This window comes from Zonotrichia leucophrys, chromosome 1 (genome assembly GCF_028769735.1).
Source record: "Zonotrichia leucophrys gambelii isolate GWCS_2022_RI chromosome 1, RI_Zleu_2.0, whole genome shotgun sequence".
In the NCBI taxonomy this organism is placed as follows: Eukaryota; Metazoa; Chordata; class Aves; order Passeriformes; family Passerellidae; genus Zonotrichia; species Zonotrichia leucophrys.
In genome coordinates this window covers 50,275,189-50,292,726 of record NC_088169.1, presented here as the reverse complement: position 1 = coordinate 50,292,726, position 17,538 = coordinate 50,275,189, and the positions used below count along the sequence as shown (strand labels likewise).

Genomic DNA, 17,538 nt, shown 5'->3' with positions numbered 1-17,538 from the left:
TGCAACACTTAAATAAAGTGTAGTTCCATGACTCAGAACTTTTAAATTTTGACTGCCAGTGTAGCAACAGGATATGTTTTATTTTTTCTTTTTTTTCCTCTTTTTAAAAATAATTGAAGTATTATTTTTGTTATACTGTTGCACCTGTTGCACTGTTGCCACTGTGCATTTTACTCAGTGAGTATACATTTCATGGTTTTTTTTTTTCTTTCTCCTCTGCTCATTCTTTCTGCTGCTGCACAGTAGAAAGAGATCAGATTCTGAAGATGAGGAATTTGCTTACAAACAAAGCTATACTATTGTTGCTAATCAACCAAGACCAAGTTTTGACTGGAACAGTAGCTGCAGAAGGGATCAGAATTATAAGCCAACTGCTGAATATGTGGGAAGCTCATTGTCACAGATTGCAGAAGGAAAAATCTTGGAGTCTCCTGATCAGCCCAGGTTGATACTGCTGCATGAGCTATTCTCTTGGTGCATCAAAAAGAGATGGCTGGATATGCAACAGCTAAATGAAATTAAACCGTGTCCCGTGATGCCATGCTTTTTTGGTTATTACTATTTTGCTGGTTTGTTGGGTTTGGGGTTTTTTTCTCTTTTAATGTAGCCATAAGTTGCTGGCCTTCTGAAACATGTAAATGTGAAAGTGTAACATGCTGCATAGGGTTACTGGCTTGGTGTGTGAGCATGTAAGTGTGATGTTTCTGAGCAGGTTAGGATGCCGGGATTCCTTTGCGTTGGTTGGCGTGTGCTGCGCTACAGTCAGTGGTGGTGAATGCCAAGTGGTGTCGTCATTCTGCTTGGGATACTGCAAGTCTAAACCAAATGTATATTGCAATACGTTGTGATCTGCTTGTCTCTTGCCAGTTAATGATATTTTTACTTCCCTCCTTTTGTTTTATATGCTTCAGTCAGTTTTCGTTACTTCAGGCCCTGCAAAAATACACTGACTACGTGTCTTCTGAAATGGAGACCAGAATTGATCCCACTTCTGGCCCTAGGCTCATAAAATGTAGAAAGAATGTTTCCTTTATACCAGGAGGCAAGCAAGGAGACGAGGAGAATGGATATCTATATCCAGATTTGGAAAATGATGATTTGTTTGTTCGGAAAACTGGGGCTTTCCATGTGAATCAAGTTGTTCTTCAAGACCCCCGGTATTTAAAGAAATTCTCTGAGCAGGAGCCTCCTCTAGAGGGTGAGATAATTCTGCAACCCAGAGAGGGCCAAACTGTGCTTCCAGATTTGGAAAAGGATGACATGATTTTTCGTAAAGTCCTCTCTCAAAAAAAAGAGGTGCCTTTATCAGGTGCTCCCGACAAGTATCACCCAGCACTGTTTCCTGATCCGTGGAGCCTTCCAGAAGAGATACGGTCCAAATTTCTATGTTTACTTGAAAAAAATGCGATACCAGAGGAAAGGAAGAGCAATGGCAGAGTGCTGTCGCCATCTTTACACCATAAGAAGGACGATATGCTGACCCGCAAGATTGAATCTTGGAAAGTGGGAAGCAACGTCCAGCCAGTAAATTTTATCCCAGGTCCATGCAGTGAAGAAGACTGGAAGAAGTGGGAAGCAATCAGGGAGGCCAGCAAAGTTAGACACAAGAAACGGCAGATGGTGGAGAGGTCAGGTTGTGTCCTGCACAGAATGAGTGCACTTGAACCCTTCCCATTCAGAAAAGCATCATCCTGTGCTGAACCATTCGTAGAGTGCCAGTCTATTTGTTCGTGTCGTCCTCGAACAAGCTTTTCATTTGCTTTGAATAGAAGCTCATGACTGCAATACCATATTTTCAACAAAAGATTATAAAGTTTTCTAGTTTTAGGCTGCCATTTTGGAGAAAATACGCTATCATTCCCTCAGGCTCAATAAGAAACTTATGCAGAAGTTTCTTTCCATGGTTGAACAGGAATAGTGATTATTCAAAAGACTATGGAGACTAGAAATATTGTCTTCTATTCTGCAAGATAATACATAAAAACATTTCTGAAACACATGAATGCTTTAAAGACAAATTCTGGAAATGGGCATTCTGATATTCTTGCTTGCACCTAAGTTTAAAAATGCTTGTAAACTGTCCTACCACAGTTCTGAGATGATTAGATGAAGTGAAAAAAAAAAAAGTGTTTTGCCTGCCCAAAGTCATGGTGCATGCAAACTGTTTGTCTGTGTAATATTAAGTCCACCATGGCATATCTTATTCTGCCAATACTATTCTCCTACTTTCATATAGTCTTGATTCATTCTTTCCCCCAATTCTTTCCTGTTAGCCTCAAAATTTTTCTTGTCTGACTGAATACTGTTTCTTAAGTACTTCCTATCTCTCCTTTGAATTTGTATTTACTGGGGTTCTAAATGTTTACTTAGCTCTGAAAATACGGCATTGCAAGTTGCAGATCTCCCAGCTGTGCATCATTATTTTGTGACTAAGACACTTCTGTGTTCCAGTTGATATTTTGATGTTGCTGCATTTAATTTTTAAGCTTAATGCTGTTAACAATTTTCAAGCTTCACTGAGAAATATTTCTAAAGTGCTTGGAAATATTGCATGTTTTAAAAATTAATTCAGTAGAATTAAATAGGTATACTATAAAATACTCGTATTCAAGAACACTAAAAATCCTCTTGAATTGCCCTGGATTAAGTGCATTCAGGGATTAATATGCTAAATTTCTATTAGGGTCTTTTATTCTGATACACATCAAGTATTACTTTCAGTTAGTATCAGAAATGGTTGAAGTAACAAGAGAACAACCTCTGTAAGCCTCACTTTTGTTGGGACTCAAGCTGGCATTAATTTTATTTTCTTGAAATAAGTCTCTTTTGAGCATCATGCTGTTCAGCAGCACTGGAATGAGTAAGTGGTGCAGAAATAACACAAGGCTCTATTTGTGCAGCATTGCTAAATGAAAAGTGTTGGAAACTTGCAGGCAGCCTTATTCTGACAGTTCTGCCCAACTTTGCCCATCATGCAAGTCCTGGTGTGTTTTTTGACTGGTGTCCAATTCCTGATGTGCTTTTCCATGCTGGCTGGTTCCCAAGCTTTCAGTTTCCCCATCACTTAGTGAGAGTGCTGGTCTACTAATGGTGTTAATGTTGTTATCAATATCTAGACACTGAATCTCTTTTTTTTGGTTTCTGATTTCTCAGACTGTTTCAAAAGCTTTCTGATGAGCAAGGGTAAGTTTTATAAAAAACTTGAAAGATTGGAATGCTATTTTTTTGGCCTCCTCTCATCTTTATGCATGAACAGTAGCTAAAAACTCATGCTGAAAACTTGTGCATGACGCTTTATTGTTCTGTTCTTTGCAATTTATGTAATGAATGTGAGATAAAAGCTATGTATATGGCAAAAGTTCTCTCTGCTGTCTCATGTATTAAACTTATGGTTATCAGTCACTTTGAAAATCAGCTCTAATGTTTTATTCCTGCTGAAGTGAAAAATTTGTTGTTCTCTATTTCATTTAGGCTTTAAAATATTCAAAAAATGTAAAGGAATATTAACACATATTTTATTTTGAAGGCTGTACAGCTAGAATCGGAAAATAATTAACAGCAGTAGTATTTATCATGGGATTGGTGAATGGTCTGGGGTTATTTTATATCTTCCAGGTTATTGAATGCTCCGTGGTACACTTATAGATTTGTGTAATGGGAACTTAGATGTTGTTTATAATCTGTAACTCAAGAGAAACTGTGACTCAAAGAGAAATAATTTCCCCACTTATTTTGTGATGGCATGTTAAGTATTTTGGAATGCATGGTGTTCTACTCATTTTTTAAAATTAAAATTTATTTATTTCTATATTTGCTTCCCTATTTTTACTGTGAGGCAAATTTGGTAAATTACTGAACACTGCCAGAAGTGCAAAATGTTTCAAAATTAGGTGTTAGGAGAGGGAGACTCAGAAGACTCAAATCACTAGTTAGGTTTTTCAGTTTAGACTGAAATTAAAACTAAGACCCAGTTCCATGGTATGAATGTAGCTTTTCTTAGGTTATATTTTCTTTAAGTTGAGATTGTCCTGTTTTGTTGCAGGCAGATACAGTAAATATAGCTATGTTAGTTTTCTTGAACTCATTTGAAACAAATTTGATACAGTCTTATATAGCATTACCCTAAAACAGTTCTATGTGTGATATAACTTAAGCATAAAAAATGAGGAAAAGAACTGTACAGGAGTTTCTGCAATAGCAACCAGGTGATTCTTGCTGAATTTGGCACTCTTCTCATTCAGAAAATAGATAAGAGAACAGATATGAGGAGTTAATGCCCAAGCCTTTACTTCTAGAGGCCAGAGGCCGGTCTCATGTTACCAATGAAAGTGAGTTCAGCCACATGGGAGGAAGTGAGAGTCTGGTTTGTTAGTTCAGAGATCTCTTGGAATGCAACAGATTAGAGCAAGGCTCTGTGCTGAATCTATTTTGGTTTTAATCTTGTTTTCCATCATGTAAGAGAAGTGCCACATTTTTAAGTCCTACTGGAACTTAAATGCATCCCTCTATATAACTCATACTTTGAATAAATGAAAACAAAGGTATTTTTGAATATTAAGAAACAAAAAAAACCCCAGGTCCTAGAGACCTAGCTTTCCCTTTGCATTACGCCGTTGAACCTTATGATGAAACACCTGCATTTTGCTTACTGTCTCATAGCTTGTGGTCAAATCTCATCAGGAACCTTGTCCTGTATCTAAACTGAATGTCCTGTTATGTTTATCACTGCAGTGTGAAAGAATACAGGAAAAAATAGCATGTGGTAGGGGAGAGCATGAAAGGTGAGCTTTGAGGAAATTAGGTTAAAGGGAACTAGCAAGTAGGAGTTCCTGGGGGAAACTGTAGCCATGTTGAAGAAGTTAGCAGGAAGATGGCTTTGTTAGCCATCCCAACTTTAATGGAAAGCATCTCAGAGGTTGGGGAGGATCAGCATAAGCTAGTGGGGCCTGTGATGTCCATGAACTGAGCCTTGGGCCGTGTCTGACTCTTAATCTTCTGGAAATGGGCATCAATAGCTGATTTGGAAGGAAGGAAAGGACAGGAGGTGATACAGAGGGTGTTACAGGAGAGAAGTCCAAGGTGGGAGTTTGGATTTGGGGAGAGGGGATGCCTTTTGGGTCAAAGAAAGAAACAAGATCAATAAAGAAAATAGCAAGTTAAAACAGAAGTAGCAGTGTTCTAGAAGGAGCTCAGTGTGAATGATCAGCATGGAGATGTACAGAGCTGCTTACTCCCTTAACCTGATTTTATTTTCTCAAATACCCAACTAATGACTTGTGTGTTGGCCCTACAGCACATCCCATAGGCTGCCCATGTGCTTCCTGCTCCATTCAAAATAACACTCATGAGCATTCAGTTGTACTAATATAAGTCTTTGTCTGAAGGTTTCACCCATTGAAATGAGGGCTAGGATGTTATAAAGCTGAGTTCTCTTTTCCCTTTCTAGGAGTAAATCTTTGAATGATGTCAGTGCAGAGGAGCTGCAGACACTGCGCAAAATCCGTTATGAAGAGTTGCAGAAGATAAAAGAGCAGTTACAAGAGCAAGATCTAAAGTGGCAAGAAGTAAGGACTCCTCCTCACCTCTCCTTGTGCATCCTGCTTGAAGGGCTGGATGTCACCTGCCTTCAGTGTCCCTAGTAAAAAAACTTTGGCATGTGTGCAGCAATTCATGGGGCTGTCTTCTAAAACAATTCATCTCATACAGCTACTGGAGTTTTTGGGGATGCCTGTTTAATGCAGAACTGAAATTATTTTAAATATCCTCCTAAGTTTCTGATTAATGCTTCAGGATAGAACTTGTATGTATTGTAATAAAGCCTTCAGGCTTGATTTCTGTGGACGTAAAGAGAAGTTAGGGCATAGTTTCTTGTGTTATCTGCAATTTTTGAATACTTTTTTGGAGAAATGATTGGAATGTCTGAGTATTTGATCCTCTGGGAGAAAGGGGAATAAACAATACTTCCTTGTGCAAATTCTTGAGGCTCCTATCCACTAATAATGCTGTCTTAAATCCAGCTTGTAAACTGCATGGTAGTTTTGCACAGCATCATAAGCATTTCTAAAGACTTTTCAATTTATTAAAATCTCTGCTTGACAATGAGTATCAACAATAAGCCAAAATTAAGAACAAGCACCAAGCAAGAAGTTCACAGTTGTTTGTTTAATGCATCTCAGTTTTAATACTCAGTACTTCCCCTTTACTCAGCTCTGGTATTTCATGGACAATATTGCCAGTTCACATTGCGGTTTTACAGAAATGAAGAAAGTACAGAAATATCTGTTTTCTGTTCAGAATTTTGGCATATTTATTCTCAAGCTAGTGAATCTGTCTAACATAGTAGTGATTTGGAAAAATAATGATATCCTAAACTCTAAAGCCCTCAACAAAGAAATTCAGATTGCATTTGCATTAGTTTTCAATTATGTGTGATTGGTGATGTATTTTAGAATAAAATTGAAAATGTTAAGATGAGAAAAAATGGGCTAAATAGCACATAGTCCAGTAATTGCAATTGTTAACTTAAGGAGGCAGTGAGCCTGTAACCCTAAATAGAACATGACAACCCCTTTATAATTTAGGGGAAAGGTACATGAAAATGTGGCTGTGATGCAGACATGCAAATAAAATCAGGCCAATAAATAGCATGTAATGGGATGCCTCTGTAAGTCTATGAGGCCTTGAGAAAATCTGATGGCTTATATTTGTGTTATGCTAAACAGGATCTAGCAAAATGGAAGAGTCGTAGAAAGAGTTACACTTCAGAATTGCAAAAGAAAAAGGAAGAGAGGGAAGAAATTGAAAGGAGAGCCTCTGAAGTGTCTGGAAGGAGTACCAAGTCACTGAAGGATATGCACCAGGAGAGGTAATAGTCCTACTGGGAATATTATGTGTAAGAACATAAATCTGAGCATTTTTATTCCCTTAAATTTTTGAGCCGCTATTACCAACAAGTTGCAATTGATTCTGCAGAGATGTTGACAATTTTAGTTGCAAAATAAAATGTAGACATCTACGCAATTGAAGGGCTGGATATGGTTTTCTAATGTGCTGTTTGCACAGAACGTTAAGCAGTTTTCTCTATGAATGATATTTTACTTTGCTATCCATAAATAAAATATTGAGAAATCAATATTTGCATTCTCTTTAAATTAGTTGAAACAATAGCACTGAACTGGATAGCTGCCTTTTTTTACTCATGGATAAAGTTAACTATTTATCTTCCTTCTTCCACTACATTTGCTATTTTTTTAGCCATTGTTGAGAACTGCAGCCAGAATTTTAACTTATGTCACAGAGCTAAACTTTTACTTGATTTCCCCTTCATCCCTAATTTTTCCTCTTGATATTTACTTTCTGAAGAGCAAAAAGTGTAAACTGCACAGTACCATCTCTAGTGGTGACAGTCTTATTTATTTATCTATTTATTTATTTATTTCAAATGCACATATGACTCAGCTGAAGATAATATATACATGACATGTATTCATAAAAAAGTCTAATCTTTTGGATTTCTTTAATTTTTTACTTATTTGTGAGGACAAAAATTAGTTGCCTGAATAAAAGTATGGATGGTAATTGTATTGAATATTCAGTATCAATAAGAATCCTACAACTTGTATTTTAAAGGATATCCTTGTAGTGGTTGTTCATTTATGACAAAGGAATGAGTAGCAAAAAAATAATAATTAGCTGAATTTTAGAGCACTGTCTTATTTAGGTATCTAAAATTCAGCATAGCATTTCAGAAACATTGAGCACAGTTACACAGTTCAGGCAGTGTGTGTTATGGGACTATCTTATTCCTGTTCTTTCCTAAATAAATCTGAATTTCTGAGGATGTGTATCTGTATCATTTACAGATGTGCAGCTAGATCATTTTATTGGCAAAGATTTCTGTCATGGTTGCAGCCTGATAGTATTATGTCTGAGTGCTATGAGAGTCCTGAACTGGGGAGGAGGTGGAAGAAGATAGATTAAAAAAATCTATGAAAATATTAATGTATTTAAATTATGCTAATAATTTTTATTTACTGGAAAGGCATTATTTGGCTTATGCTCAGCCTTAAACGTTTACTAGTTGAAAGACTTTAGGCCTGCCTGTTTGTCGGGTCACTTTGGTATTTTAACAGGCTCTGTTCCCTTAGGGAAGACAGAGATCAGGAGTCCTATGAGCAGCAGAAACAGGAGCACAACTGGGCGTCCTCACTGAATGATGATGATGTGTTCAGTGAAGACAAAGCACCTTCCACAGCAGCAGAAGATTGGTCAGCAGCCAAAGATCACCGTTTGGAAGAAGATGCTTCCCACAGCACTAGGGACAGTAAAAGTGTGTACACCACCCAGCCTCCCAAGGAGAACCTGCCCGAGAGCTCGGCTGCTCGAGAAGCTCCTGCTCCTCCAGAGAGCCTGGAGCGGGAGCAGAGCCCGGTGCTTTTGTCCACTCGTTACTCAGTGAATGCTCAAACTGGGTCAGCTCAGGTTTCAGCTTCTCTCCCGAGAACTTACCAGAAAACTGATACCTCCAGGTTAACATCTGTGGTTACACCAAGACCTTTTGGTGTCCACTCAAGAGGAATCTCGTCACTTCCACGGTCGTTCACGGTAAAATTCTGCTTCATTCCTGAAGTTAGTAAATTTGGGGTCTTCAATAGCTGGGGGAACAGTAGTTTTAATGTTTTGGTTTTGTTTATAAAGTGCCTCCTGTGTGATGAAGGCTGTGTTAATAGAGCAGGAAGTTCTGTCATGCCTTTAGATGTCTACTTGTGTTTCTGTGCTTAAGCAGACTCCTAGAATTAAAGCTGGTAGCTATATTTGGTAAAATATTCTTTTTATTACTTGTAGTAAGTCTCCTTTTGTGTGCTTTATCAAAAAAATGGCATTGGAGGTAATTATCTGGAGCCAGGTTAACATAATTAAGTGTTAAAGATAAATTTTTCAGGTGATAGATGTTTCCTCTGCTCTGCTGACTGTTGAAATTTTATGCTAGGCTAAATTTTGTCTGCACTCTAAAGCACTGAAACAATGAAATTAATTCCCTGCCCCATTACTATGATGATTTTCATAGTTTTCTCTTATATCCTTATTTGTTTCAATTTAAAAAGTGGCAAGAATATAAATAATTCTAAGTAGATTACTTTAACAAGTTTATCTTAAGTCAGGACTATTTCAAGAAAAAAAAAGCATTTCAAGAGGAAAAAAAAAATTCTAAGTAGGTAGTTAACAATGGGCACAGGAGCCAGAATTTGTTTCAAAGACGGAGGTGGTTTTGTTAAATATAAAAATCACTGAAAGATTCAAGGATTTCTGTTTTAAAGCACTTCTTTACCAAACTGTCATTTTTCTCCTAGATGGATGATGCTCAGAAATACAATGGAGAAGTAGAAAAAGCTAAACGAACTCAAACTTTGTTCACCAGCATTTCACAACCAGAGTCTGCACACCCTCTCTCCACTGGTGCATTCAGAAGCAGAGGTGAGGAGGAAGAGGAGGAAAAAGGTGTTCAGTCAACACCTCCTCCCAGTTTGGCATTACCTTTAAAGCCCCAAGACCAAGATGCTGGAAGTAGTATTCCTAAGCCAGAATATGGCATTCCTCCTGATTCTCTTTCACTTGCATCTTCTGCAGAAACTGCAACTCTGACGGAGCCTAAGGATTCAAAATCCATGGTAAGTGTGGAAATAATGTGATTACTTGGTTTAACTGAATGCCACAGCAGAATAAAAAAGAAAATAACTAAAAGTACATCTAATGCAAGCATTTTTCTGGTAGTAAGAAGACATCTCAGACACTTGCTATTTCCTTTGATTTAATTTAGGGGAAAGAGAGTATTTGGGGAAGAAAAATAATATTATTTCGCTGAATTTTCCCCTATCCATTTTGTCATGTGCTTAATTTTATTTATCATTCTAATTCAGAATAGTTATTTTACATATATTTAATGTTGCAAAGTTTTTACTATTCTCCAAATTAGCACACTGTTCATATAATCAGGTGTGACAGTTAGATGAATTATCTGAGCTGCTGTAGCATTCATTTGCACTTTTAAACTGGTGGTGGAAAATAAAGATCAGCTTTTCAAAGGCTGGCCATAAACATCAGTATCACACTATCCTTTTTTCCATCTGTTGTGACTTGGATTTTTTTTTTGTTAGCTATTTACTTGAATCTAATTAATGTTCATTAATTTTGAAGTAAATCACCATCTCTTTGTGCATGTGCTTGTTGGAAAAGGGGCTGGGTCCTTCAGTGTTCTTTTTGAAATATGTATCTTAAGTGCTGTTTCCTCCAACTGATTGCATGTTTCACCAACAATAGCTTTAATTTTAAATGACTAAATACCTTGCTGTACTATCTGATGATTCAGTTCATAACCCTTGACAGATTTGCATTCCTGATCCTGCTGTAAAACTTAATTGTGCCAGTTGCTTGGGTGAAGGTCATAAGACCTTGGATGCTGATTTATGAAATAACTTCCCATAACAACTTTTTTAAAGTTCATTTGCTTCCAAACATTCTTCTTCCTAATCACTTGTGGAAAAGAAATACATTGCAGTTTAATACCCTTAATGCCATTTGGCCATTTTAATGAATTTATCATAATTATTTGAAACTGTGATTGCTGCATAAGGAAAAAGACAATGAGATAATAATCTTTTTTTTTCCTGTGTTATAGCAAAAACAGGCAGAGGAATTTCTGTTTTAATCAGTGAAAACTGTCAGATTTGATACAAGTTCTTAGTATCTGTTTAAGCAAGGCAAATGAGAATAGCATGTACTAGGTCCATTTGTTTTTCTCCTGTCATTAGTTAACAGATAATAAATCTTTCCTCCTACAAGTGAGTAATGGGGGGGGGCATTTAAAAGATATTTTTAAAAGTTAAAAAAAAAAAAATCTCAGTTGTATTATGTAATTTACCAACCTCCAAGTAAAGGAATGCAAGTTGCATTTGATGTGTTTGTAAATCATTGACAGAGAGATTGATATAGCTCACTAGTCATCAGGGCCATAGCACCAGGTCTGTGGAGCACTGTGTTAGAGATGACCTATAAAAGTGTTAAAGTTCAGTGTACAAAGTCACATTACTCCTCTGACAAGAGAGACATCTGAAGAGTCTTGTTGGGATGGTGAGGAAAAAAATTAAGACCAGTAGTAATTTCCAGGAACACACTCAAACTCAAAAGGTTTGTATGTTCTCCAGCCCACTGTGCTAACCTGTTAAGTAGATTCACTTTTAATATACTCGCCTAAGGATTTGGGTTGTGTATGGGAGCATTTGCAAGCCAGTAGCTGTGTTGTGAAGAAAAGACTTAATTTCTACCCTGGGCTGTAATGGGGAGTGTTCTCCCAGGAACATTCCTGTAACATGAGGTGATACCTTGGGATGATGCCGTGCTCTGTTGTTTTCTGCCCTATCCAGTACTCGGGTGCTGCTGAAACCACCTCTGGCTGCACCCTGAGACTCTGGCTGGCTGCACCTGCTTGTGCAGTGCTTGCTGGAGCTGCTTGTTGCATCTTACAACAGAGGAGCTGGGAGGAATTGGCATAGGTTTCTAGACTCTTAAATATTTTAAGTTAGGGAAAATGAATCCGACTCTTCAGGAAGGCTGGGTCGCTAGGGAACTAAAATGTAGGCGTACATTCAATGCGTGTGTGAAAATGTGCAGGGTCCATTCCATGCACATTTTGCTGGAATATATTCATCTTAACATTGTTTGACAGAAATTTTTTTTTCCTTTTATATCAATGTCAGTGTCATGCTGATGAAGTGTGTAGCATGCATTTAGGTTTTTAATGAGCTCACCTTAGAATGTTAATGTATGCAACACATGCTCCAAATATAGCCTGAGATTGAAAGCAAGTGTTAGAAAATGTTTTCCCATTCAGATATTCTTGTTGTTTAAAATGGCAATGTTAGATTTTGATTCAAATTCTGAAAGCATCTTGAAAGTCCAGTAAAGATCTGGATTTAGCTGATTTTGGGATTATTTCTATTATCTAAGTGCTCTATTACAAAATCTATAGCAAGCTGGTAGTGTTTCACACAAAATCAAGACGATGATTATGCACCCAAGTAAACCTAGTTGCAACATGAGCCTAAACTGATGGTTCTTATGGTAGGATATGCAAAACAAAAAAAAAAAAAAGAAAAAAAAGAGATTGATTACAGTTATCTAGCTTTTTCACATCTCTGATGCTCACTGAGGAGGCAGTGCATGTCACAAATTCACAAGACAATACATGAAGAATGATTTAGGTGTTTAATTTCCTCCAAGTTCTTGAATTTTTTAGCACTGTGTTGCAAAACATCTAAAATAACAGAAATGCAGAGTGAAAGATACATGTAGAGAAAATATAAATGCAAACTGAAACATCTGTTGGAATAAAAAGCAAATGAGTTAGTTAACTGACTTCAGTACTGTTTCCTTTGTCTGTGATGCTAATAATAGATGATTAAAGTGCACATTGTGAGCAGCCTCTCTTATTTAGAGGATAAACTTTCCCTCATTTAGATTCCTGTGATACCAGATACTGTAGTGTCATGTTTTATTTTACAGGAACAGTACAGTGAAATGAGAATCAGTATAAACCAGAGACCTGGCCACAGTCGCAGCTTTGGGTTTACAACAAATTGGAGTTCTTCAGGAGCCATTGTACAGACAGTTGAAGAAGGTAAATGTGTATATATTCACAAATTTTTGTTCTTATGTTTAATTTGCAGAGGTTTCTCAAGGCATTTGCTGCTAAGAATGCTGCAAAACATCAGGTGCAGAACTGAAAGATCACTATTTAGTTTGCTAATGTATTTCTGTGAACCCTCATCTCTTGAAACAGGTTGAATTCAGAAATACCAAAATGCATTTTCCTAATCAAGGAGGGTATAAACATAAGCCTCTTACAGAACAGTATTTAGGGGCAAATGCAGACTTCCAATGTCCAGACTGTGTCTTACAGCTGAGTTTGAAAGATTTCACTTCACGTGGCTTGTAAACACTTGCAGAAGAAACTTGGGAGTTAATACTCTTTGTTCAATTTCTCCTTTCTTAGTCATGCTGAATTCTGGAGCTCATATTCTTAAGTAGTTGCAGTTTCCAAATTGATTTTCAGTGTAGTTTTTTTCAGTTGTTTAATACTCAGGGAAAGCAAACATTTTTGTCTTGAGATGGCACATACATAAAGTTTATTTCTAACCTTTAGTAGTCTTCTGCAGAGAATGAGCTCAATTTTCTAAAAAAAAAACAAAAACAACAACGAAAACCTAAGCAAATCACATATAATGCTTGTTTTCTAAACAATAGTATTTCCCATTGCCAGTAATACTTGAGGAATATTGAATTGTGCCCTTCTTTCCACCTAACACAAGATCATCCTGAGAAAGGAGAAATAGCTGGAAACTATTAATTTCGTTAGCTCTGTATTATGCTTTCTTTAGCTAACTTTTAATTTAGTTAGGTTTGTATTATGCTTTCCAGAGAGGAAACAATACTGTTTAACAGCAGTTAATGAGCAGTCTTGGATTTTTTTTTTCTTTTTCAAATTCAAGAAGTGAAGCGGCCTTTTTCCACTATATCTGAGTACTTTTCGTAATTGGATTTGCTCTAGGATAAACCTCCTTGAGCAGGGAGGATGGACCAGATAAACCACTGCGGTTCATTCTAACCTGTTTCGTTCTCTGATTCTGGAAATACTAATATTCGTTCTGCCTGAAGAATAACTTTCCCTTTGCTTTTCCTGCTGCTAGGCTTTGGGTTTAATTTCCTGCCTTGGAGGCAGGGGTCTGTCAATATGCACTGCCAGTTGAAAAGGAGAAATATGAGGATAGTGAATGTTCCTGCTGGTCATTCACAAAGGTCCACATGGGCTCTGTCCCAAGGAGAAGGTGAAGGCCTTGTGGTTGGTATCTTGGTTTATTACCAAGATATTATTACTAATTAATGCTTTGTTGTTGTTGTTGTTATTATTATTATTATTATTATTATTATTATTATTATTATTATTATTATTATTATTATTATTAATGCATTATTATTAATGCATTATTATTAATGATTTATTACAATTCTCACAAGGAAGAGCGCAAAGTATAGATTTAACCGAGAATGGGCTGTATCTCAGTGCTCTCATTTGTAGCCTGTGTTCAGCAGTTTTTTCTTCCAACAACTGTCCCATCTTGTATCCTGACTCAAAAGCTGTAGCTCCGTTTAAAGAAATGAAAGATGAAAGATGTGGATGACCCATTGAAAGAGTAATATATGCTTTCAGCTAGGCACTTGGGAATGTTGTATTTCCTATTTTTAAGGATAAGTCATAGGACAATTCAGCTTGGAAGATCACGTAGGGCAATGCACTGCTCAAAAAAAGTCAAGATGGAATTCAGGCTAATTCCAGTGTCCTAGGGCTTGTTACCCATGGGGGTTTGAGACCCTCTGGGAATGGAATCCACACAGCCTCTCTGGGCATTATCCTCTCAGAGAAAATTTCCCCTACAGACCCGGTCAGACCGATCTTTGTCCCCATTTATAACCACTGTTCTGTGTTTTCCTGACATAAATTTCAATGAAGAGCAACCTTTCCCTTCTCAGGGACCTCCTGGTATGTACTGGGGGGTACTGCTAGGTTCTCCTGCAGGCTCTTTTCTCCAGGCTGAACAAGCCCATACTCTTCAGCCTTTCCTCGCAGGTCCATTGCTCCAGCCCTAACCATCCCAGTGCCTTCCCATTTACCTTGCCCCAGTTTATTGATGTCTCTCTTACAGAGGAACACCAAAGCTGGACACAGTATTGTCAGTGTGGCATAAGAGGCGCTGAGTGAATTGAATGGCCACTTGTCTTGATTTGTTGGTCATGTTAGTGTTCATACAGCCCCACCACTGCCAGGGCCCCCAGCCTTGCTCTCCAGCCCATCAATGCCCAGCCTGTACCATCACTGGGATTAGTCCTTTTCAGGAACAGGACCCTGCATGTGGCCTTGTTGAGTGTCAGGTTCCTGCTCTCAAGAGCAGCCCTGCCCTCCATTGTACTGGCCACCCTCTCACTTTTGGCAAGGTTTGAAAACTTGATGAGGGTGTGTTTTCCTCCTTCTCCTAGTGATTGCTGAACATATTAAACAGGGCAGGTCCCTGATACATCCTCCTGAGATTCACTTGTGAGCAGCCTGCAGGCTGAGTAAGAGCCATTAACCACTTCCCACAGAGCCTCACAGCCCAGCCAGTTTTTCACCATCTGGTCGTTCTGCCCTGTGCACAATATCCCACTTTTGATACCTGGATACTGTGGAATATCATGTCAATGGTCTTGTTAAAGGCAAGGTGGATTGTAACCACCTCTCTTCCATCATCCACAGAGATCTAGGCAATTCATCATTGAAGATAACCAGGTTGGTCAAGTGTGATTTAGGCTTGGCAAATCCAAACCAAACATTCTAGTCACCTTTTTCTTAAGCCTAGAAGAAGCTTCCAGGAATACTTTCTCCTAGGTGTATGATTTTCTTGAGATGATACCCAGCATATATATTTTTTACTACTTAAAGATGACTCTGTATTCTAAATATGCTATTCCTTAAAAAAAAATCCTCTAAGAAAACTGCTTGGTAGGCAAAATTAACTTGTAAGTGTTCTCAAAAACCTAAGTAAGAGTTAAGCTTGTAACACATATTTCAGTGATACCCACTTACTACATATAAAAAAGGATAGTTCCTATTTTTTAAAGGAGTCTTCAACCTTTACACTAAAAATTAGGTAAATAGAAAGCCTTAAGTCATTAATCTAGACATTGTTCTGCCAACTTCCCCAGTGCCATATAATCTTTATTGTTTCAGTCCTTCCCCTTTCACTTTCCCTTTGCAATAATTTTTTTGAGATTGTGTGCACAGGAGTGCATGTCTGATCTGCTTGCAGTCACGTAGGACAAAGTAAATCGGATCCACATCCTTCAAGTTTTATTTTTTTTCTATCATTGAGATAGTGTTTATCTATTGTAATAACAACAGATGGGAATAGGTTAGAGATAATTTAGAGCATATGGAAAATGAGTATTTGGTTGCTTTTGTTTTTACTGGGGACTAGTTAGAAAGAAAAGCCTTTTACCTTCAGGAAAACCTATGGAAAACATAAAAGCAGATAGGTACATAAAACAGTACATATTTTATATAATGAAAACTAAGTCCTTTATTGGAATGTACAGAAATTAACACCTGTAGTCTTGGAGTAGCTGGACAGGGTAAGACAACTGATAGCATACAACTTTTGGCATCTAAGTTTCTGGGCAGGCTCTGTGGGCTTCTCTGGATGTGAATGAGAGCAGAAGCCCACTGTAGGCACCCTGGTTTGCACTCCTGAGAAGCCCTTTTGTCCAGAGACTATGGAGAAAGAGCTGCTGGCAAAGTTACAGGCCAAAAACTGAGCAGTTTACGTTGTTCTGGCTATTTTAGGTCCAGATCTAGAGACTGCTGCTATTCATTCAATCTGCGGAGTATGGTCCGCATATACCTTTCTACTAATATTATAGGAGGAACTGTGAAATCTTCAACTCCCTTCCTTTCCTAAAACTGAGTCAATTGAGATACACTGTTCACACCTCTGAGCCTGGTCTCATCCCTGACAAATTATTTGAATAAAATCAACACCACCTTTTTTTGGTTACTGGGGGTTATTCTGTCACAAGTCAAGACAGAAATTATGAGTGCTAATGACTCTGCTGCAGCCTGAAGCTTTCCCTGTATCATGAGCATAAGGCTTAATCCAGATCTGGTTAAACTATATGGTACTAAATATCAGACGTGATTCTGAATGCTACATGAAGTTGTTAAAATTAGTAACTTCAGTATTAGTATCTCTGATAATATTCTTAGTAGGACCTTCCGTTAACAGACTTGAATATCCATGATTCTTTAACATCTTCTTGACACCTAGAGATCCATGTTTTTTTCCAGTTAAACTGTTGTCCATATTTCCTGCTTCAGATGAAAACCCTACCTTTTCTTCCACAATACAGTTTAAAAGCAATTAGTATTGATAACAGCAAATGAAGTTTTTAGTCCATATTTTAAGAATGATGCAGAACAATATAGTATGGAGCCATGTTCTTCTAGCAGAGAAGCCAGTGGAGCTTTTTAGTGAGCTATGATCGATCATTATTTGGTGCAGTACTAGGAAAAAGAGCATTTCTTAATTTCTTAACTTCCTTGTGTGTGAAGCCATCTGAATCCTTAGTGGATGAGCCAGACTTTCAGCAGCATTTTACGAATGAGTCAAAAGACACTCAGGATGAAGCATATGGTGTCTAAATTTTTCTGTCATACTTGTCCACATTTGTTTCTAATAATGTAATAGGGCATTGTTCTTGGTATATTTTAAGTAAGATGTGTGCATTTCACTGCTTACTTTGGAAAATCCTTCCACTGTGTAATTCAAACTTGTTTTATTAACATGAGGGTTTATTGTGCAGTCCTTAACTATATTTTTACTTGGCTTTTCTATTTTCTGTTCTGTTAAGGGAATAATTCTTAATGGAAGGACCATTCATATGTAAACTGTAAAA

General features: G+C 37.6%; 1 protein-coding gene across 5 annotated transcripts in view; it reads left to right on the top strand.

Moving 5' to 3' along the window:
- LMO7 (LIM domain 7) overlaps positions 1-17,538 on the top strand; it is a 133,487-nt gene that overhangs the window by 92,320 nt on the left and 23,629 nt on the right. For 2 of the 5 annotated variants that reach the window (XM_064713275.1, XM_064713264.1), the window contains exons 10-17: positions 244-444; positions 912-1,628; positions 3,154-3,183; positions 5,447-5,564; positions 6,723-6,865; positions 8,148-8,604; positions 9,351-9,668; positions 12,559-12,673. In XM_064713275.1, the coding sequence (XP_064569345.1) occupies positions 244-444; positions 912-1,628; positions 3,154-3,183; positions 5,447-5,564; positions 6,723-6,865; positions 8,148-8,604; positions 9,351-9,668; positions 12,559-12,673 (2,099 nt within the window). The remainder of the gene's footprint in view (positions 1-243; positions 445-911; positions 1,629-3,153; positions 3,184-5,446; positions 5,565-6,722; positions 6,866-8,147; positions 8,605-9,350; positions 9,669-12,558; positions 12,674-17,538) is intronic. The other 3 variants (XM_064713282.1, XM_064713291.1, XM_064713301.1) reach the window with 3 other exon arrangements.